This window comes from Mugil cephalus, chromosome 3 (assembly GCF_022458985.1).
Source record: "Mugil cephalus isolate CIBA_MC_2020 chromosome 3, CIBA_Mcephalus_1.1, whole genome shotgun sequence".
Lineage (NCBI taxonomy): Eukaryota > Metazoa > Chordata > Actinopteri > Mugiliformes > Mugilidae > Mugil > Mugil cephalus.
The window spans coordinates 28,144,477-28,161,864 of record NC_061772.1 but is presented as its reverse complement, the minus strand read 5'-3'; the positions used below and the strand labels follow the sequence as shown (position 1 = coordinate 28,161,864).

At 40.7% G+C, this 17,388-nt stretch overlaps 1 protein-coding gene across 1 annotated transcript in view; it reads right to left on the bottom strand.

Annotated features, from left to right (window-relative positions):
- Nucleotides 1-16,332, bottom strand: part of otog (otogelin) — a 69,854-nt gene extending 53,522 nt beyond the window's left edge. The window contains exons 1-16 of the mRNA XM_047580776.1: nt 16,162-16,332; nt 15,738-15,795; nt 15,178-15,232; nt 11,841-12,342; nt 10,284-11,747; nt 9,168-9,269; nt 8,319-8,476; nt 6,943-7,064; nt 6,647-6,855; nt 6,241-6,371; nt 6,038-6,144; nt 5,331-5,440; nt 3,746-3,871; nt 3,523-3,631; nt 3,155-3,201; nt 1,137-1,282 (exon numbers count right to left, since the gene is read on the bottom strand). Coding sequence (XP_047436732.1) covers nt 1,137-1,282; nt 3,155-3,201; nt 3,523-3,631; nt 3,746-3,871; nt 5,331-5,440; nt 6,038-6,144; nt 6,241-6,371; nt 6,647-6,855; nt 6,943-7,064; nt 8,319-8,476; nt 9,168-9,269; nt 10,284-11,747; nt 11,841-12,342; nt 15,178-15,232; nt 15,738-15,795; nt 16,162-16,237 — 3,522 coding nt within the window. The 5' untranslated portion in view covers nt 16,238-16,332. The remainder of the gene's footprint in view (nt 1-1,136; nt 1,283-3,154; nt 3,202-3,522; nt 3,632-3,745; nt 3,872-5,330; nt 5,441-6,037; nt 6,145-6,240; nt 6,372-6,646; nt 6,856-6,942; nt 7,065-8,318; nt 8,477-9,167; nt 9,270-10,283; nt 11,748-11,840; nt 12,343-15,177; nt 15,233-15,737; nt 15,796-16,161) is intronic.
- Between the last annotated feature and the right edge of the window lie 1,056 nt (nt 16,333-17,388).

Sequence of the window (17,388 nt, the reverse complement as noted above, 5' to 3'; positions counted from 1 at the left end):
GGAGGGGAAGATACAGACTGTCGCTCCCCCGCTAGAGCTACTCAGGCTCTGACGGCCACCATCAGGTCGCTCTTCAAAGATGGCGGCCGCCAGAGATGTCACACTGAGCTTCAGGACTGCTCTGCAAACCTACAGGAGATGCTAGGGATGTTTCATCCTTCTTCACATACAGTCCCTGGCTTCACAGTATACGTTTGAACTACTCTCTGTCTTCATCTGTCTGTATTTCGATGCTCCAGTGGGATTGAACCAAACGACTCATGAGTTGCCATGAGCTGAAATAATGGCGGATGTTAAATATCTTCTAAACTTAGTCAGATCAGAAAATTGGAAACTATTCATATGAGACAGTCATTGGGGCCAAACTCCTGACAATCAGGTAGTTAAATAAAAAGCCTTGGTCCTTCCCCATAATCTGACCTAACAGAGCATCTTGTTGCTTATAAACAAATAGTAAATTTAAAAATTTGCACAAATATAAAACCAGTTGTCGTCAGTATCCGCGCCACGATCTGCGTCCATGAATCGCCTCTTTCATAAGCGGCAGAGCCTCGAAAGGGTTTTTAGCACCCACCTCCACCCTCCCCTTCTTCCTCTCATTCTTCCCATCATTCACCTCCTGTTTCAATCTGTTTCGCATAACCTCCTCTCTGTCCACCCCTCCAGCGCCTCTCTTCACCTCCTGCCTCACTACAAAGCCGTCCACAGCTCTGTCAGTCTGGCCTGATAAGGTAATCCTGTTCACTTGGCTGTTAGAGGTCTTGGGCCTCTGCTCTGATGAGTGGGACATCTTATATGCTCCCCTCCAGCCTCCCACCCCCCTCCAAAAAAACAGCTCAAAGTCTGCCGTGAAACTGGAGGCTTGGAGAAGAAGAAGCTCTCAGTCTTTTCATGTCCACTATCTGCTTGAAGCAGTTGCAGCGTGAACACAAATGACTCTGACTCAGCAGGGATTACTGGGCACTTAAATCATGATATGATCTACACAACGGACACAACTGTGTGCACCTGTAAGCCGAGCCAACAACATAGTTGGACTGCAATGGGTCAAGTGGAAGTTTTCCAGGATGTAGAGGCACTTTTTTTCCAACAGAGCAAAAACTGAAAAAGCAGAAATAAGTGAGATGGTAACTCACAGCTCCACAGGGGGTGTTCTGGATGGTGATGGTGAACTTTCCCGAGTTGCGACTTTTGGCCAAGACGTACTGACAGGTTGCAGGGAAGGTGTAGACCCGGCCGTCAAAGGACTGAAAATACATATCGCCCGTCACCGAGCACTCGCCTGTAGAGAGAGTGATACATTTTTCACATTGGCTTAATTCAGTGCTTGGTATAATCAAGACAGCTGCTATTTGACCTAGTTAGTGAGTGACTAATAATTTAAATAAAAGCAAAGGAATGAACAAAGCTGGAGTATTGGCTCCATCTTTGGAGAAAACTTCTTCTTCTTCTGTTCCATTTCAAACAGATTGTCACTAAAGTTCTTTAGCAATGAATGTTTCGGGACATTAAACACTGATCAAATTAACAGTCCAAGTAAACTAAGGGTAACATGATAACTTTTAAATAACGACACAGGCTACATTATGAAAAAATTCTTTTACAAAATATTTAATCGACAACCTGAAACTTCTTAAGAAAAATAAGTGTAATTTTGATGCAGTGCTGCCATCTACAGTTTAGTTTTAGGTCAAATGCTTTGTAGCCCAATCACCTCATCAGTCATGGAGCTGTGTTTACCTTCTCCTCAGTCTCCGTGTTCATCCATCACCGTTAAAAGGTTGAAATTACTCAGAAATATTATAAATACACAGAAATAGTGAAGATTAAACTAGTCTTTCTGTTATTTAGCATAATCATTATAGGATTAGCACGCTAGCCTTAATAACTTAGTTGTAACTGAGGTAGTTACGTATCAGTTAAATGTGTCTATCTACACGGACATAAATTACATGAACACATGGGTTTCACAGTATATATGACGCTAGCTGCTATTTTTGTAAGCCTTTAGTCTAGATAACTAGCTAGCATAAGGTTAGCATAAGGCTAGGCTAACTTCAAACCTCATGATAATGAAGTAATGGTATGACTTTATTTTCCTATACAAAATCTTAACAAACGTCAAAGAGAGACATTGACATTTACCTCACATAATATTCCTCCGTGTTTTCCTGATCCTGTGCTGGAGCCGTAGGCTGAGCACTGTGGTATATTTTAACTTTTAATCCAACTTTATTCTCTGTTATTAGCACTTCTCTATGGGTGAATATTGGTGAGATGTATTTAACATGGCGCCCATGAAACACGTGACCAGCTCAGAACCAATCAGCGTAGAGGAATAGATCAGACGGTCCATTCTCTAATTGGACAGACTCTCTTTAAACATTAACGGTAAGTAAGTCTTTAATTTACTAAAACAGTGCGACCCCTAGTGGACGAATTGGGATTAATGATTTTTTTTTTTAATAATTAAGTAATTATCTTCCATGTAATTTTTGCACTTTGCAAATTTATTCCGCGGACCAGATTGGACCCTCTGGGAGACAGGTGTTGGCCAATAGACTATATCCTTGCATCCTTGCCTCTTGGCTAGATATCTATCTTTTTATTAGCCTTACATTTTGCTAAATACTAAACCAAATCTTTCCTTGTTCCTCAACTACCACCTCTTTTTCATTTGGCTTTAGCTTCCTTTTCCTTTCCTTTTATCCTCTTGTAGAGAACTTTCTTCTTTGAGGTTCTTCAGTCTGTCTGTAACTTTTGCTCCAATATTTCTTGAAAACAATAAAATCATTAACATCTCTTTTTGTTTGAGGCTTTGCTTGATGTAGGAAAATATGCTTCCTTTCTTCCTATGTTTCTAGAATATTTAAAAAAACAAAACAAGCTGAATCGAAGACAACCCTACAAAATACCTTGACCTAAATGACTGACATGTGTTTCTACAAAGTATTTCCTTGCACCCTATTGAGAGAATTTCTTCTCGCTCATTAGCAGGAACTTTTTCTATGTTTGCTCTTCCTTTCTAGTTCCTCAAGGAACCTTCTTTCTCCTCCTTCCTGAACAGACGGGTTAACGTATGATGAACACGTGGATCCTGCAGAGCGGTTGGAGTAAAACTAAATTAACCACCCGCAGAAGAAAATGCACAAACCTGGGCAGCTGTAGTCGGTGCAGTTCCACACTCCACCCACGCACGTGCTGAAACAGAAAGCAGAGACGTCCACAGGTGGCTGTTGGCAACATGAAAGGCTGAACTAATCAACAGGATCACTGACAGAACCTGAACACACCGAGCCCAGGTGGTCAGATCTGAATGGATAAAAAGGACTGCAACAGGAAAATATCTGTGTTTTAGTGCAGCATGGTCACACATGTGTCCATCTATTTTAAGGAAAATGAGTAGGGCTCGATGTTGAACATTTGTTGTGAGATGAATGAGCAGTATTTGAACATGTAAATCAAAGCGGGTTCGATGCTTATTCATCCAGAGCATTTAGGAGAATTAGAAACACTGCTCACCAGTTGTTGCATTCCTCCTGCAGAGTCTGTCCAGATGGATAAAACATGCCGTGGTACTCGCAGGGGCAGTCGGAGGGCGTCACGCAACCTCCGTCCTCATAGATCAGACCTGGATACACGAAGATGTAAGATTTAAAAGGATGCAAAAGAAAGAAGAGACAGAAGCGAATGAAGGGTGCACAGCATTTGCAAGAAGCCGTTGATCTTAACAGAGTGAACTCACCTTCAGGACAGTAGCATCCATCCAGACAGGCCAGCTTACTGTCGATGCACGTTCGCTCCAGGTTGCAGGAGGCCGGGCAGCAGCTGATGCATTCCCTGTACTGTAGTCCAAGAGGACACTGCTTCACTGGTCGCATAAACAAAACACAACATTCACATTAAAAGCCTTAAATGCAAAGTCTGCAAAGTCAAACTTAAGTTAACCTGATACTGAGACACTTCAGTTCAAATGTTCTATTTACTGTATATCTCATGTAAATTGGACTGTATATTTTTTATAATTTTGTACTTTTACCTCATTCTAATTTTATTTTATTTTATTTTATTATTTTATTCTTATTTTCGTATCTATGTCATGTTCATATATGTTCTTTTTTTATCTCCTGACTCTTGGACCAAATATTTTCCCTGCAGGGGTCAATAAAGTGATCTTGAATCTTGAAAAGTCTGCAAATACTGCACACAGATCAGAGAATGACTAAATTAACCGATTAACAGAACCGAAAACAAAAAACAAAACAAACAAAAAAAAAAAAAATAGTAAATGGTAATGGTAGAAATGTTCAATTATTGCCACATAAGCTACTTGTGTACACAAGATAAACAAAAATGTGAAAAATACCATAACTTTAGAGATATTTAAAATATTGCAATATTAAATAAAGCTGCCTCTGGTAAATTAAGTCTGCTGCAGTTGACTTCAGCAACAACAAGAGTCCTTTCACCATCATGAAACAAGCAACAACAAATATTCTAATTAAATTACTGTAATAGGAGGTTATTTTAACCTGCTATCTATATTAAAATAAAGGCTATATCATCATGTGTCCTGTAGACAGCCTCTCCACATGCTCCTGTAAATTAGCTCTTCTGATGCAGATGGCTAACGGTGCTAAAGCTAACATTAAGGAGGCCAAGACAATGCTACATTTTCAGTGTGTTTTCACCTCACAAATTTTAATACCTATTTAATTTTTCATAGCATGAAATTAAGTCCAATGTCCTCTAACTAGTCTCTGTTTCTCTGTTTCTTTAGCTGTAAATTGGTAATTGTATGTATGTTAGGAAGGCTACAGAAAAATCTGATTGGTAAAAATTACTTGTGTATAATGAGATCATATATTGACAAAATGTACATTAAAAAAAAGAATGTATTATTTCACAGTTTAGTTTTAATTATTGTGCCTTCTAGCTGGTTAGCTTACAGTTTTTTACCTCATAAATGTGCTGTACATGAGATAGAATCTGATATAAGCTACTTAGTGGGTAATGTTGTTATATATACTGAATAAATGTACATTTAACAGACAGAAGCTATAAAAATTTGCGCCTACTAGCTTCACTAAGCTTACCGCTCTTAGCTAGCACAAATTAGATGGGCTACAGCTCACATACTCCAACAAACCATTATTAATACAAGGAATTACTTATTTTTCCTAAATTCTTGAGTTTCTGCCAACCCCCATCAACAAAAATATGTATTCATATAAATAACAAAGACACATTATTTCTTGTATTGTGATGATTAGCATGTGGGACTAAGCTTTGTTTGGTGTAGATGGTTTTAAACACCTGGATCAACGTACCACACTGAGGAATGTGCTGCCTCCAGTCGTGCAGTGGGTGGTCAGCGTGGGCACAGGCCCGGGCGTACTCACTGAACACCTGGCATACCACATCGCCGCTGGGACCCGACCTTCAACAGAGTGAAAAACAGAGAAGGACTCTTTGACCAGAGCCAGAATAGGTGTGGCTACAGAGCCAGGTATTCCTCGGATAAATAACTACCAGCAGCAGCAGCAGCAGCAGCTGTTGCCTTTTGAATGATTGTTACGGTGGGTCTGTGTCGGTGATCTTCTCAGTTGCAGTGAATCATCTGATAAAGTAGTTTTGTTTCTGGACAGTGACAGAGTGAATGGTCTTTAGCTGCAGGAGCAGATTACCAGAGCTAATGTTACTCAGAGAGTAAGGACGCATTCAGGATGATGGACCCGAGCCACCGAAAGACACAAGACTGTCCTCTAGTTATCTGATTGGAATTTATTTTAAACCAGGATGTGACACAAGGGCTTGCTGTCTTTCTTTTGAAGTTAAAAATCCTAGAAATCTCTAAACGTCAAGCAGGTATACACCAATCTGACATAACATTATGACCATCTTCCTAATGTTGTGTAGATCTCCTTTGTGCCTCCAAATCAGTTGTGACTCATCAGAGAATGGACATGGACCTTCTGAGGGTGTCCTGTGGTGTCTGGCTACAGAATGTTATTAGTGGGAGGTGGGGGGTTCTTACATGCAGAGGTCGTTGGAGCAGCTGGCCATGTACGACAACGGGCTGACAAAGTCGTGGCAGCTCTGAAAAGGTGGATCCAGCAGCATCGAACACACCTCCTCCACTTTCTGCAGACACACAACACACATTTTCCTTTTTTCAGTTTCAGGTGTTTGTCTTGAATTGGCTGTTTATGTAGTTTTTTTTTTTATCCCACAACTCACCAGCAGGACAGGAGCATCGACTGCAGCACAAGGCGAAGGGAAGCCAGAAGGAACCATGGGACATCTTTCCTGGTGCGGCTCCGTCTCCACCCAGCTATTCACAAACATTTCTATATCATGGGTCAGCACACCTGCAAGCAAGACACATTTAAGTCAGCAAAGATTTAAGCCTGATTTAAGTCTGCAGATCACCCCCTTTTATAACATAAATATTTATTTTCCCTGTACTTGAGTGTTTTAGTTTGGGCCATCCACTAACATGGAGGGGGCGGAGCTTATAACCAATACTGCACCCAGTCACCAGGGGGAGCTCTACTTGCCTTATTAATTCAGCAAAGATTTAAAGCCTGATTTAAGTCTGCGAATCACCCCCTTTTATACCACGCCAAAGACAGGAAAGTCTCACCGTAGCTCGTCTTCAGGTCGTCCTGGACGTCGGCATTGAAGTTACCACACAGGCCACAGGTCCTGCCAACAAACTCCGGGCTGAGTTTGATATAAACGGAGCCACTGCCTCCGTCCCAGGCCAGCGTGAAGCCGTGCTGCTGCGTTACCAGCACATACTGAGAGATCTGCTCCAGCTGCAGGTCATGGATGTGATGAGGCAGCTGCAAACTAAATGCAGAGACAAACAATCCTCTGTGATATCCAGATAGGTGTGAAAGATAATTTATAGAAAGGAAGCAGGGTGTTACTGCTGACCTTTGGCCTTTGAAGGTGACGTTGGTGGCGTGAAGTCGGACCTCGCCTTCCCACGGCAGGAAGAGGCTGACGGATCGTTGGCAGGTGTAGGGGGCGGAGCTACAGTTGGGGTCATTGTGGACCTAAAACATGGAATTAAAGCACCAGTCCGTTCATTAAATAAACACCGTGTTGTGAAGTACGAAGGCTGAACCGCAATGTAATTCACTCTATTCTTGGAAAACCTTAATAGGGAGACATTTAAAAGTTTTAACTTTAAGTAGAGCTAAATACTAACGTATTAAAATATGCTGGATTTTTGTTAATGTATATTTAAAGAAATTCAAAATTTAAATTTGTGGGGCAAAATTGTGGGAGAAAATTAAAAGAAATATAAAAAATGTCTAATCAACCAAAGATTTTTGCGAACCCCTCTGCAGTACCACCACAGACCCCCTAGGGGTCGCTGAACCCCTGTTGAATACTGGATTACAGGCTTTTCAAGGCACAGATATTTAAGTCAAAACGTATGAATCATAGACTGTAGATAAATATGGACAATACGTTCCCACTTCCTTGCATTAACCAAACTGGTGCTATTTTTTCAGAGACACATACGTACATCAGCCTTAAACCATCCTTGAAAAATAAATAAATAAATAATTTGCCCTGTACTTTAGTGTTTTAGTTTGGCCCATTCACTAACATGGAGGGGGCGGAGCTTATAACCTATTCTGCAGCCAGTCACCAGGGGGAGCTCTACTTGCCTTCTTTTTTTTCTTTTTATTATTAGGATCCAGCAACAGCATAGGCTATTCCATGTCCATCTCTATACAGTCAGTAGACTAACATTCAAAAACAAAGGGTTCCCCTAGCTACCTGAAACCAAAGACATCAACTTTAACAACCTTTCAACCCAAAAAATGTTTAAAATCCAGAAACTGGTTTTATCTACTACGCATGTTTTGGCCATGCACTACAGTGACATTATATTCTGTTATTGCTTTACTGTTCAATCAATAATCATAAAGCCTTTGAATCTTTTCATGTTGCCTGTTTCGCTTGGTTTTCCCATCCATGGATACGGTATCTGCAGCCTTTTCAGGGGAACAAAGTCCTGGTCTGTTGCAGATGCTTTCAAGGCATAGTGGGTAATTGCAGTATTTAATGGTAATTGACTCTAATAACCAGATAGCTTTCACTAATCTTTAGAGCAAATCTTATCCCCAGGCTGAGACTGAACCTTAAGTCAGAAAGGAGAGAGTGTTTTGTAGCAGGAGGAACTCTGAGTCCAAGTCTTTACTCGACTGGAAGCAGGCGTCAAACCGAAAAGACTTCTGGGCAGCTTCTAGTCGGGAGGATTTATTTGGTCCCAGCGCAGGTGAGTCTGAACTAACCTGGACGACGATGCTGGCCTGAGTGGTTTCCTCACAGTCCCGCAGTAAAGTGTACGTACATCGGCCGGGGAAGTGGTAGTAGAGGCCGTCGAAGGTCTCCAAGTTGTACTGACCCCACGATCGACACGTCATCTCCCTCTCAAAGCCGGGGTTTGGTACTGGACGTATGACAAGGAGAAGACATGTCACTGAATTTAATTTACCGCATATAAGACAAACCTATTTCAAAAGGACTGATTTTGGTTTTATTGTTTAAAAATGTACCATAGAGTAAAAAAAAAAATCAGTACAGAAGTAGTTGATGTAAATGAAACTCAAATGTGTCCCAATGTGCTGCGTTGAAGGATATAAAAAGGATGTGATAAAAAAGAACATCACAACTTTACTACTTAGTTTGCTTCACATTCAAGCTTTATGGGATATTAAATTAATGCTCAATTAGCCACTTGGCTTGTTAGACAATCTGTTATGTTCCCAAGCTACATGCTAGCCTGGAGGCTAGCCAACAAACTTCTGTGCCTTTAAAATTCGTACACTACAAGTGAAAAGTTAGGACACACTTCACACAAATGAACAAGATCATGATGAAATCCAAAAGGCATGCTAAAACAACTGGCTACATTAGACTAGCTACGTGCTACATGCACTTGTTTGCAAGTTTGGTGGTTGAAAAGGTGCTTTATAATGAATTTAGAATAGTATCGTTGTTAATGTTGTTACAGGATGTGTAACAACCGAAATGCAGTAATTAATAAAGTGGTTGGTATGAATTTCTTTTTAATTCATTTGACTGGACAGGCTGTTCTGAATGGGCTGTAGAGGTAAGGCTGCCAGGTGTGCTGGGTTTACCTGTCTGACATCTGTGTCCAGTGGCCTGATACAAGCTGCAGTCACACGACTCGGACTGAATGCACTGTCCCCCGTTCAGACAGGGCGACAAACAAGGCTCCCCTGAGAGAAAACAAGCAAACAATTACTCATCAGGCTGCACATGTGCTTCATGACCCACTACAAAACGGTCTCTGTCAGCGCCGTAACAGACGACTGATCCTGAGCATCTGCAGGTCTCTGCGTTAAGGAAAAGCCCCCACCTGTTGCCATTCATATGGAGGCCTCAACAAATGTCACTGCACGCACCACTAGGCACCGAACGATGGCCCCTCATCCTGCAGTAACACCATCTGCTCCATGGACTCACAACTTGTCTGCCCAGTCGGCCACGTCCCCCCCATGAGCACATGTACGATAGGAGCGTTCATTGGGAGGCTGATGAATCCAATAAAAGCTATTTCCCTTCAGTTCATTATGTTAATTCAACAGAAAGTTCTCTTGTTGCACACTTTAGAAAAATTGTGGCTGGGAACTTTAACTGGAGTCCTGTTAAAGTGTCACTCCTGTAAGGCTTCACATTAAACTGATTAAAAAAAAAAAAAAGGATGTTTTCAGGAGAAAGGAGTCTTGAATCTGATCACTCTAGGCTTATTTGTAGCCCATTGTTAGTGCATTATTGCAGTATTATATTTGTCTGTTTGTCAAATAGAGAGAGCAAGAGATGTGATACAATGCTAAGCTATTACACACAAAATAATATAGATTTCTATCAATCTGTTATTAGAAACTTAGCAATTAGCAGTCTGTGCATCAGATGGAACAATATGGAATAAAAGGATGATGCAAATCATAAAGTATGCAATTATTATGTAGAAACCATGAGGAGATATTGAATTTTAGTTTGATAAATGCATTCATTTAAGGAAAGGTTTAGTCAAATATTTTTTGTTTTGTTTTTTATTTCTGAATTCTGCAAATCAGTCTGAAACGTTTTTGGACACTATCATAATGAATCTGACACCAATCTGACCACCACACTTATACCAGAATAACTTCAGCTGCTGTAATTTCCTGAAAACATATTTTAAATTCATAAAAAACTGACAGAAATAAAGCTTCACACTCTTAACCTACCTGGCATCCTACGAAACGATGACCTCAGGGCTTCCTTTGCCTGCCTGGTGAGCAGCGAGATGTTAAGTGGACGCTCGTCTTGTGACAAAGCCTCACCGGCAGCATTTCCTGGTGATGCTGAACCAGAGGACGACTGGGATTGGTCAGAAGTTGTTGGATTTGACAGTGGTTGGTTGTTAGATGTTAAGCTGTAGGATTTGGGGTGTGACATGTTGCTGTTGATAGATTGTCTAGCTGGTATTAGTGAGGACTGATTTGATGCTTTGGAGACTGTTACTGATTGGCTGAGGGGTGCATGGTTTGGTGGTGATTGGTTAGATTTTGTATGACTGCCGGTTGAATGGTCAGATGAGACATTAGTTCGGCTTTTATTGACTGGTGAGTGGCCAGGTGAGGACTTTTTTGTTGATGATTGGCTGGTTGGTGTTTTGGTGCTACCTGATGTTTTTTTGACTGATGCTGTGCTCTTTGCTGATTGGCTTGCTGCAGTTGTGCTGCCTGAAGATTGGTTAGCTGGTATTGTGGTTGTTGATTGGCTGGATGGTGCCGTGGTTGTTCTTGCAGATGGGCTGGTTTGTGTTGTGGTAGTTGGTGATTGGCTAGTTGATGTTTTAGTAGCTGTTGACTGGCTGGTTGATGTTGTAGTCGTTGGTGATTGGCTGGTTTGTGTTGTAGTAGTTGGTGATTGGCTGGTTTGTGTTGTAGTAGTTGGTGATTCGCTGGTTGATGTAGTAGTTGGTGATTGGCTGGTTTGTGTTGTAGTAGTTGGTGATTGGCTTGTTGATGTTTTAGTAGCTGTTGATTGGCTGGTTGATGTTGTAGTTGTTGGTGATTGGCTGGTTTGTGTTGTAGTAGTTGGTGATTGGCTGGTTTGTGTCGTAGTAGCTGGTGATTGGCTGGTTGATGTTTTAGTAGTTGGTGATTGGCTTGTTGATGTTTTAGTAGTTGGTGATTGGCTGGTTTGTATTGTAGTAGTTGGTGATTGGCTGGTTGATGTTGTAGTAGTTGGTGATTGGCTGGTTGATTTTGTAGTAGTTGGTGATTGGCTTGTTTGTGTTGTAGTAGTTGGTGATTGGCTGGTTGATGTTTTAGTAGTTGGTGATTGGCTGGTTTGTATTGTAGTAGTTGGTGATTGGCTGGTTTGTGTTGTAGTAGTTGGTGAGTGGCTGGTTGATGTTTTAGTATCTGGTGATTGGCTGGTTGATGTTTTAGTATCTGGTGATTGGCTGGTTGATGTTGTAGTAGTTGGTGAGCGGTGGGTTGATGTTGTAGTAGTTGGTGATTGGCTGGTTGATGCTGTAGTAGTTGGTGATTGGCTGGTTGATGTTGTAGTAGTTGGTGATTGGCTGGTTGATGTTTTAGTATCTGGTGATTGGCTGGTTGATGTTGTAGTTGTTGGTGATTGGCTGGTTAGTGTTGTAGTAGTTGGTGAGTGGTCGGTTGATGTTGTAGTAGTTGGTGATTGGCTGGTTGATGTTGTAGTAGTTGGTGATTGGCTGGTTGATGTTGTAGTAGTTGGTGATTGGCTGGTTGATGTTGTAGTTGTTGGTAATTGGCTGGTTGATGTTGTAGTAGTTGGTGAGTGGCTGGTTGATGTTGTAGTAGTTGGTGATTGGCTGGTTGATGTTGTAGTAGTTGGTGATTGGCTGGTTGATGTTTTAGTATCTGGTGATTGGCTGGTTGATGTTGTAGTTGTTGGTGATTGGCTGGTTAGTGTTGTAGTAGTTGGTGAGTGGTCGGTTGATGTTGTAGTAGTTGGTGATTGGCTGGTTGATGTTGTAGTAGTTGGTGATTGGCTGGTTGATGTTGTAGTTGTTGGTGATTGGCTGGTTGATGCTGGTGAATGACTGGAGGACATTGTTCTTGATGGTGCTTGACTAGATGATCCTATGATTAGAGAGGATTGGTCAGAGCTGAGGTTCCATGAGGCGTTTGGTGTCCTGTCTGTCTTGAAGGACATCAGGTTGGACGTCGGGTTGGATGCAGCAGTCCGACTGACCAGTGAATGCCTGGAGGCAGATGTGTTGGCTTCTAATGCAGCAGCTGCTGCCTGGAGGTCCTTCAAGGAGAGACATTGTATGAGCAGGTATTTCATGCAACGGTTATAAGCACTGAGTCATAAAGCTACAGCCTGATCTGACCTATCGATGTTTCAAAGCCTCTTAAAACCAAACATATTAAATCTGATCGTTTTCATATTAGAGTCTGGCACGGTTTAGATAAGAAACCAAGGAACCAATTTGAGCAAACATAAGTCTTTGTAACGCATCATGATTCGTTTAATTAATTCTGCGAGTTCACTATTATATCGAGCAAATCAGGAAAAGCAGCTCAGCTCTCGGGTGACGGATTAATAAAGATTTGATTAAAATGCGAGACACCCAAAACTACGATTCTGTGTTTCGTTGAGACAAAAAAATAAAAAAAATCCTCCCAGAACTACGCTTTGCTGTTGCCAAACCAGATTCCCGACTGGTGAGGATGGAACTGAGGCGGCGCTGGGAAAAAAAGAGGCCGGAGAGAAAAGACCTGTCATCCAGCCTTCATTAATGACTCCTCTGTGACTTCCAGCAAAGCTTTCCCATCCAGGTCGACAACCCCGCCGTCCCCTCCACCTCTTCTCCCCCGTGTTTTCACTGTTTTCCAGACAAAAACTCTTGTATAAGTTCATCAATTTAGTTTAGATTTTGAAGCACTTCTCCAGAGCAAAATTCTGATTACCTGGAAGGTATTAAACCAGGATATCAATCTTAAAACCTACAGAATGAGCAGATCTGGTTTAAAAAAAAACAAAAACATTCCCATCAGCGTTAGCATTCAGAAAACCATCAGTCCAACCTTGTTTCTACTCTTTGAGGCTCCCTGGATACCTGAGCTCTCAAACCCCGGCTTTCATCTCAAAGAGCAGGAACAAAGCAGATGGCAAGGGTGAAGAGTAGGGAGGGTTCCTGACAATGAATTATTAATCAGCGTTCAGCATCAGGGACACGAAGACTGAGCAGGTCAAACACAGCAGACCCGGTCGTCACCACTGAGGCACTGATTGAGGTTGAAGCCGTCGTGCGCTCCGAGATCCGAAGGTGCGATAGATCAGTTGTCTTTATTCCTGCGACCTGCGACCTGTGACCTGCGCCTCTAATCGCTTTGTTTTCAATTACGAGCTCCTATAGTTTGGACCGGATTCTCACGCCTCCCTGAGCCAAAGGGGAAGCCGGGACAAAAGGGCGACCGCATTCATGCTGATAGCGGCTCTGATAGAGGAAGAGCGAGACAACAGAGCAGCTACTGTATATTCCTGCTGGGACTCCATCACATGTCTGTTTCGGTTACACCGCGAAGTGGAGGAACAAGTTTTCCATTTATGTATCTTTAGATGTTATCTCGGTCGAGTCTGAGCGTAATCTGATGGGGTAGCTGAACTTTTATGTGCAGAAATGTAAATTTTAACAAAAAAATCAAAGATAAGACAAAGGTAACCACCTAGTCGGGATGTTCAGGTTTCTTTTGTAGTTAAAATTTTAGACAGGAAACCGCTTCACTTTCATTCCTATAAAGTCCTAAAAAGTATAATATTCTTGATCTAGACAGATATCAAATCTTTATGGATGTCTGTCTCATTTTCAAAGTTTTAAATGCTCTTGCCCCCCCTCCACCACTGAATGAATTCACCCAGAGAAAAAACACTGAAGGATGAAGAAGGAGAGCTCTAACTGATTGTAATGTACCGAGGTGTAGGACTAAACTCAAATGGTCTTATCTGTAAGAGGAACACATTCCTGGAACAAGTTAACACCAAACATAAGAAACTGTGACAACTACTTAACAAAAAAAATCTCAAACACTGGTTAAAAATAAACCAAACATAAATCGTTTTCTTAATCTGTTGCATACTCTTTATGCAAAACATTTTAGGTTTTATTGCAGTTTATTCTGCTTTATTTAGACCAACTGTCCTCATTAGTGGATGATTTAGTCTGCCATCTAGTGGTAGCAAAGGTTAAAATTTATTTATATTACATATTTAACATTTCTAGTTCAATATGACTCACAAATTTAACAAATTTTGTCAATAACAACGAGCTACAACATCACTAATTAGCATGTACTTGTTTGAGGACGCTGGGACTTCACTGTTGTGTCTTTGCTCAGTCATGTTCAGGCATTAAAATTAACAGTTTTATATTTTGTCACACGTTGGTGACTTTATTCTATTATAAATAATTATTTTTTTTTATTATAAATAATGATTCTCCTCTGTCTGTGTTGTGTACCTGCAGCGGGACTACAGCTGAAAATTAGCAGATGTGCTAAATCCGGTGGATTTACACTGATGGCATCAGTGTTTATTAATGTGCATAGTTCCAATTCAATAGACTAATAATAATACATTAAATTGTTAACATACTCTAGTCACGTATGTGACATAAGATGTAACAAATAAAAACCTGAACTCCTCCACCAATCATTTAAAATTAAAGAAGCTGCTTGGATGAATGGTTGAAATGTCCTTGTTTTTAGCTTTGTTTTTTAGACCTGGACGACAGAGAAATCTTCACAGACACGAGTACTTATGATGCTTTTACCACCTGAACTCATTTTCACTATGAAAACAAAACTATTTCTCTAAAATGTGAATCTAAAAATCACTTTAAAGTCTCAAATAAAGTCAGAAAACATGCATCTATCACCATAAATGTTATATAATGTAAATTCCCTCCATCCTTGTGTGCGTTTTTACTACAAAAACTAAACAGTAATGACGTTTTTGGGGAGGTTTCTACAGGACACGGTGGAACAGTGGGGTGTAAACCTGTGCGAGCGATGTGAGCGATTTCTTGGTGATCTCTGGTTGTGTGTTTCTCCATCAGCATCAATGATCAATGCGGCTGCCTACCTGCCCTCCCTGGGAAGCGGTATCCCATTTCTGCTGCTTTATCCTGCTGCTCCCGCTGCTGGGACACAAAGAACAAGGAGAGGTTTGTTCCCCTCTGCAGCTTTTTTTTTATCCCCCCCAACCATCCCCTCCTGACACCACAAACCCAAACCCCACCACCACCACCACCACCACCACCACCACCCAGAACCCAACCACGTAACAAATACAACAAATAACAAGTGTCTGCTCCTCTTAGGCTGCAGCTGTTCATCAGTTTGGATGTGGTTTCTTCATCAATCAATTTTTTTTGGACAATTTAAAATATCTTATTTGTGAATTTTGCTTATAAAAAAGTTTAAGATAAATACTCATGGACAAATCCTCCAGTCATCCCATTATAAAAATAACTTCAAATATAATTTATTTAAATTGATTAAGATACAAGAGGAAATCAAACATATAAAATGTAAAAAATTATTACATTTGCAAGTATTAATTAAGACAAATAACTTGAAATCATTAAACAATACATCCTTATTAAAATGGTAAATATATAGATATATATGTATATAACTCACTTATTAAATTCATCCGAGTTCGAAACGTTCACTCTCTCAACACTCCAGGAAAGATGCGCTGAAAATAAAAAAAATATATATATGAACAATAAATAGAGAGAGAGTTAATAGAAATGGGTTTAAGAAGAAGATCGATTAAATTGAATTAAAAAAAAAATAGTAAAGTAAGAAGAGCTTAAAGTGCACGAAAGACTAATGTGGAGTTTATTCTAAGCAGTTTAAGAATCAAGAATCATTTATTGTCATTATCTGTGAACGAACGTAACGACATTTAGGGCGGTAGCAAGTTGCGCAAATCAATATAAATAAGGATAATAAGGATAAAAATAAATAAATAAAATAAAAATAGAAATTGAACTGCATCTCTTCATCTTCACCATCATCATCATCTGCAGCAGCAGCGTGTGTCTGTGTCGTGCCTCACCTTGATAAATTAGGATAAAATAGACAGGTAATAAGTGAAACAGCCTTCTCCAGCTCCGTCTGAAATAGGGATCCATTCGTGTTTCACGGATCCGCTGGTCGCTCGGGTCTGGACAGCATCACCTGGTGAAAACCCTCCGGCTGGACTCCCGCTGCTCCCTGCGCTGCTCCATCCGGCTCATCCCCGAGCGGCCGGCCGCGCGCCTCAAGAACCGCTGCACCTGCTCATTAGCATAAAATATGCACAGGTGGGTGCTCGGGTGGGCGGGGCGTAGAGCAGCTCCTCCCTCACCCCCTCATCCATATGCATGATCCATAGACTCCATCCCCCACGAGTAATAGAGAACCTCCAAGCAACGATGAAATATTAGTGTTTTATTTTATTTTATTATTTAATGTTCTGTTTAAGACACCTGAGTTTGTTTTAATTGAACAGGAGACACAAGAACAGCGCCACCTTGTGGTCAGCAGTCTCCAAAGCCCAGAGGAGATGAATGGAGATGAGACAGGAAGACTTGTTTTGGGTGTTATTTGTGTCCCAGTGGACAATTTTTATTTGTTAATATATATATATATTAATTTAATAATAATTATAATTAACAAAGTCTAAAACTGTCTCAGCTTTAAAAGTTTTTCAGTGCAACAAGTGATATATGTTACATGGATACCTACGATTTATTATATATTTCATTTTTTAATGTTTGCACTTATTCACTGTTTTTTTTAAATTACTTTTTATTACTCTGTGTAACGCTGAAAATTTCCACACGGTGGTAAAAAAAAGGGTTTACTTGCCTTGTCTCGTACCTGTTATTACTTTACTTGCCCTGCGTTCGTTGCTTTGTTCTTCAGGGCTCCTGTTCATTGTCATGACAGTATCTGTAACTTTTATTTAGTAAACGAGGTTAAAATAAATTTGTCACAAGGTGATCTAGGCAAGGAAATCACTGAATTTACCACAAAACAAGTCTAGTCTATCACACTTCAACTTGTAATATTAGCTAGGAGGCTAATAGAACACGAATAAGCCGGTAGTTAAAGTATTAGCTCTCGATAATGAGTCGGCTTAGTTACTGTCAATTAAATGCACATAGTGTCTGACACTTTTATAGTTTTCCCTGTGATGTTATAAGACACTAGAGAGGGAAGAAAGGCCAGTTTGCTAAGCGTGGCTAAGATAAATAAGCTGTGGTCATTTGTTAACTGTTGACAAGGCTCTAATAGACTC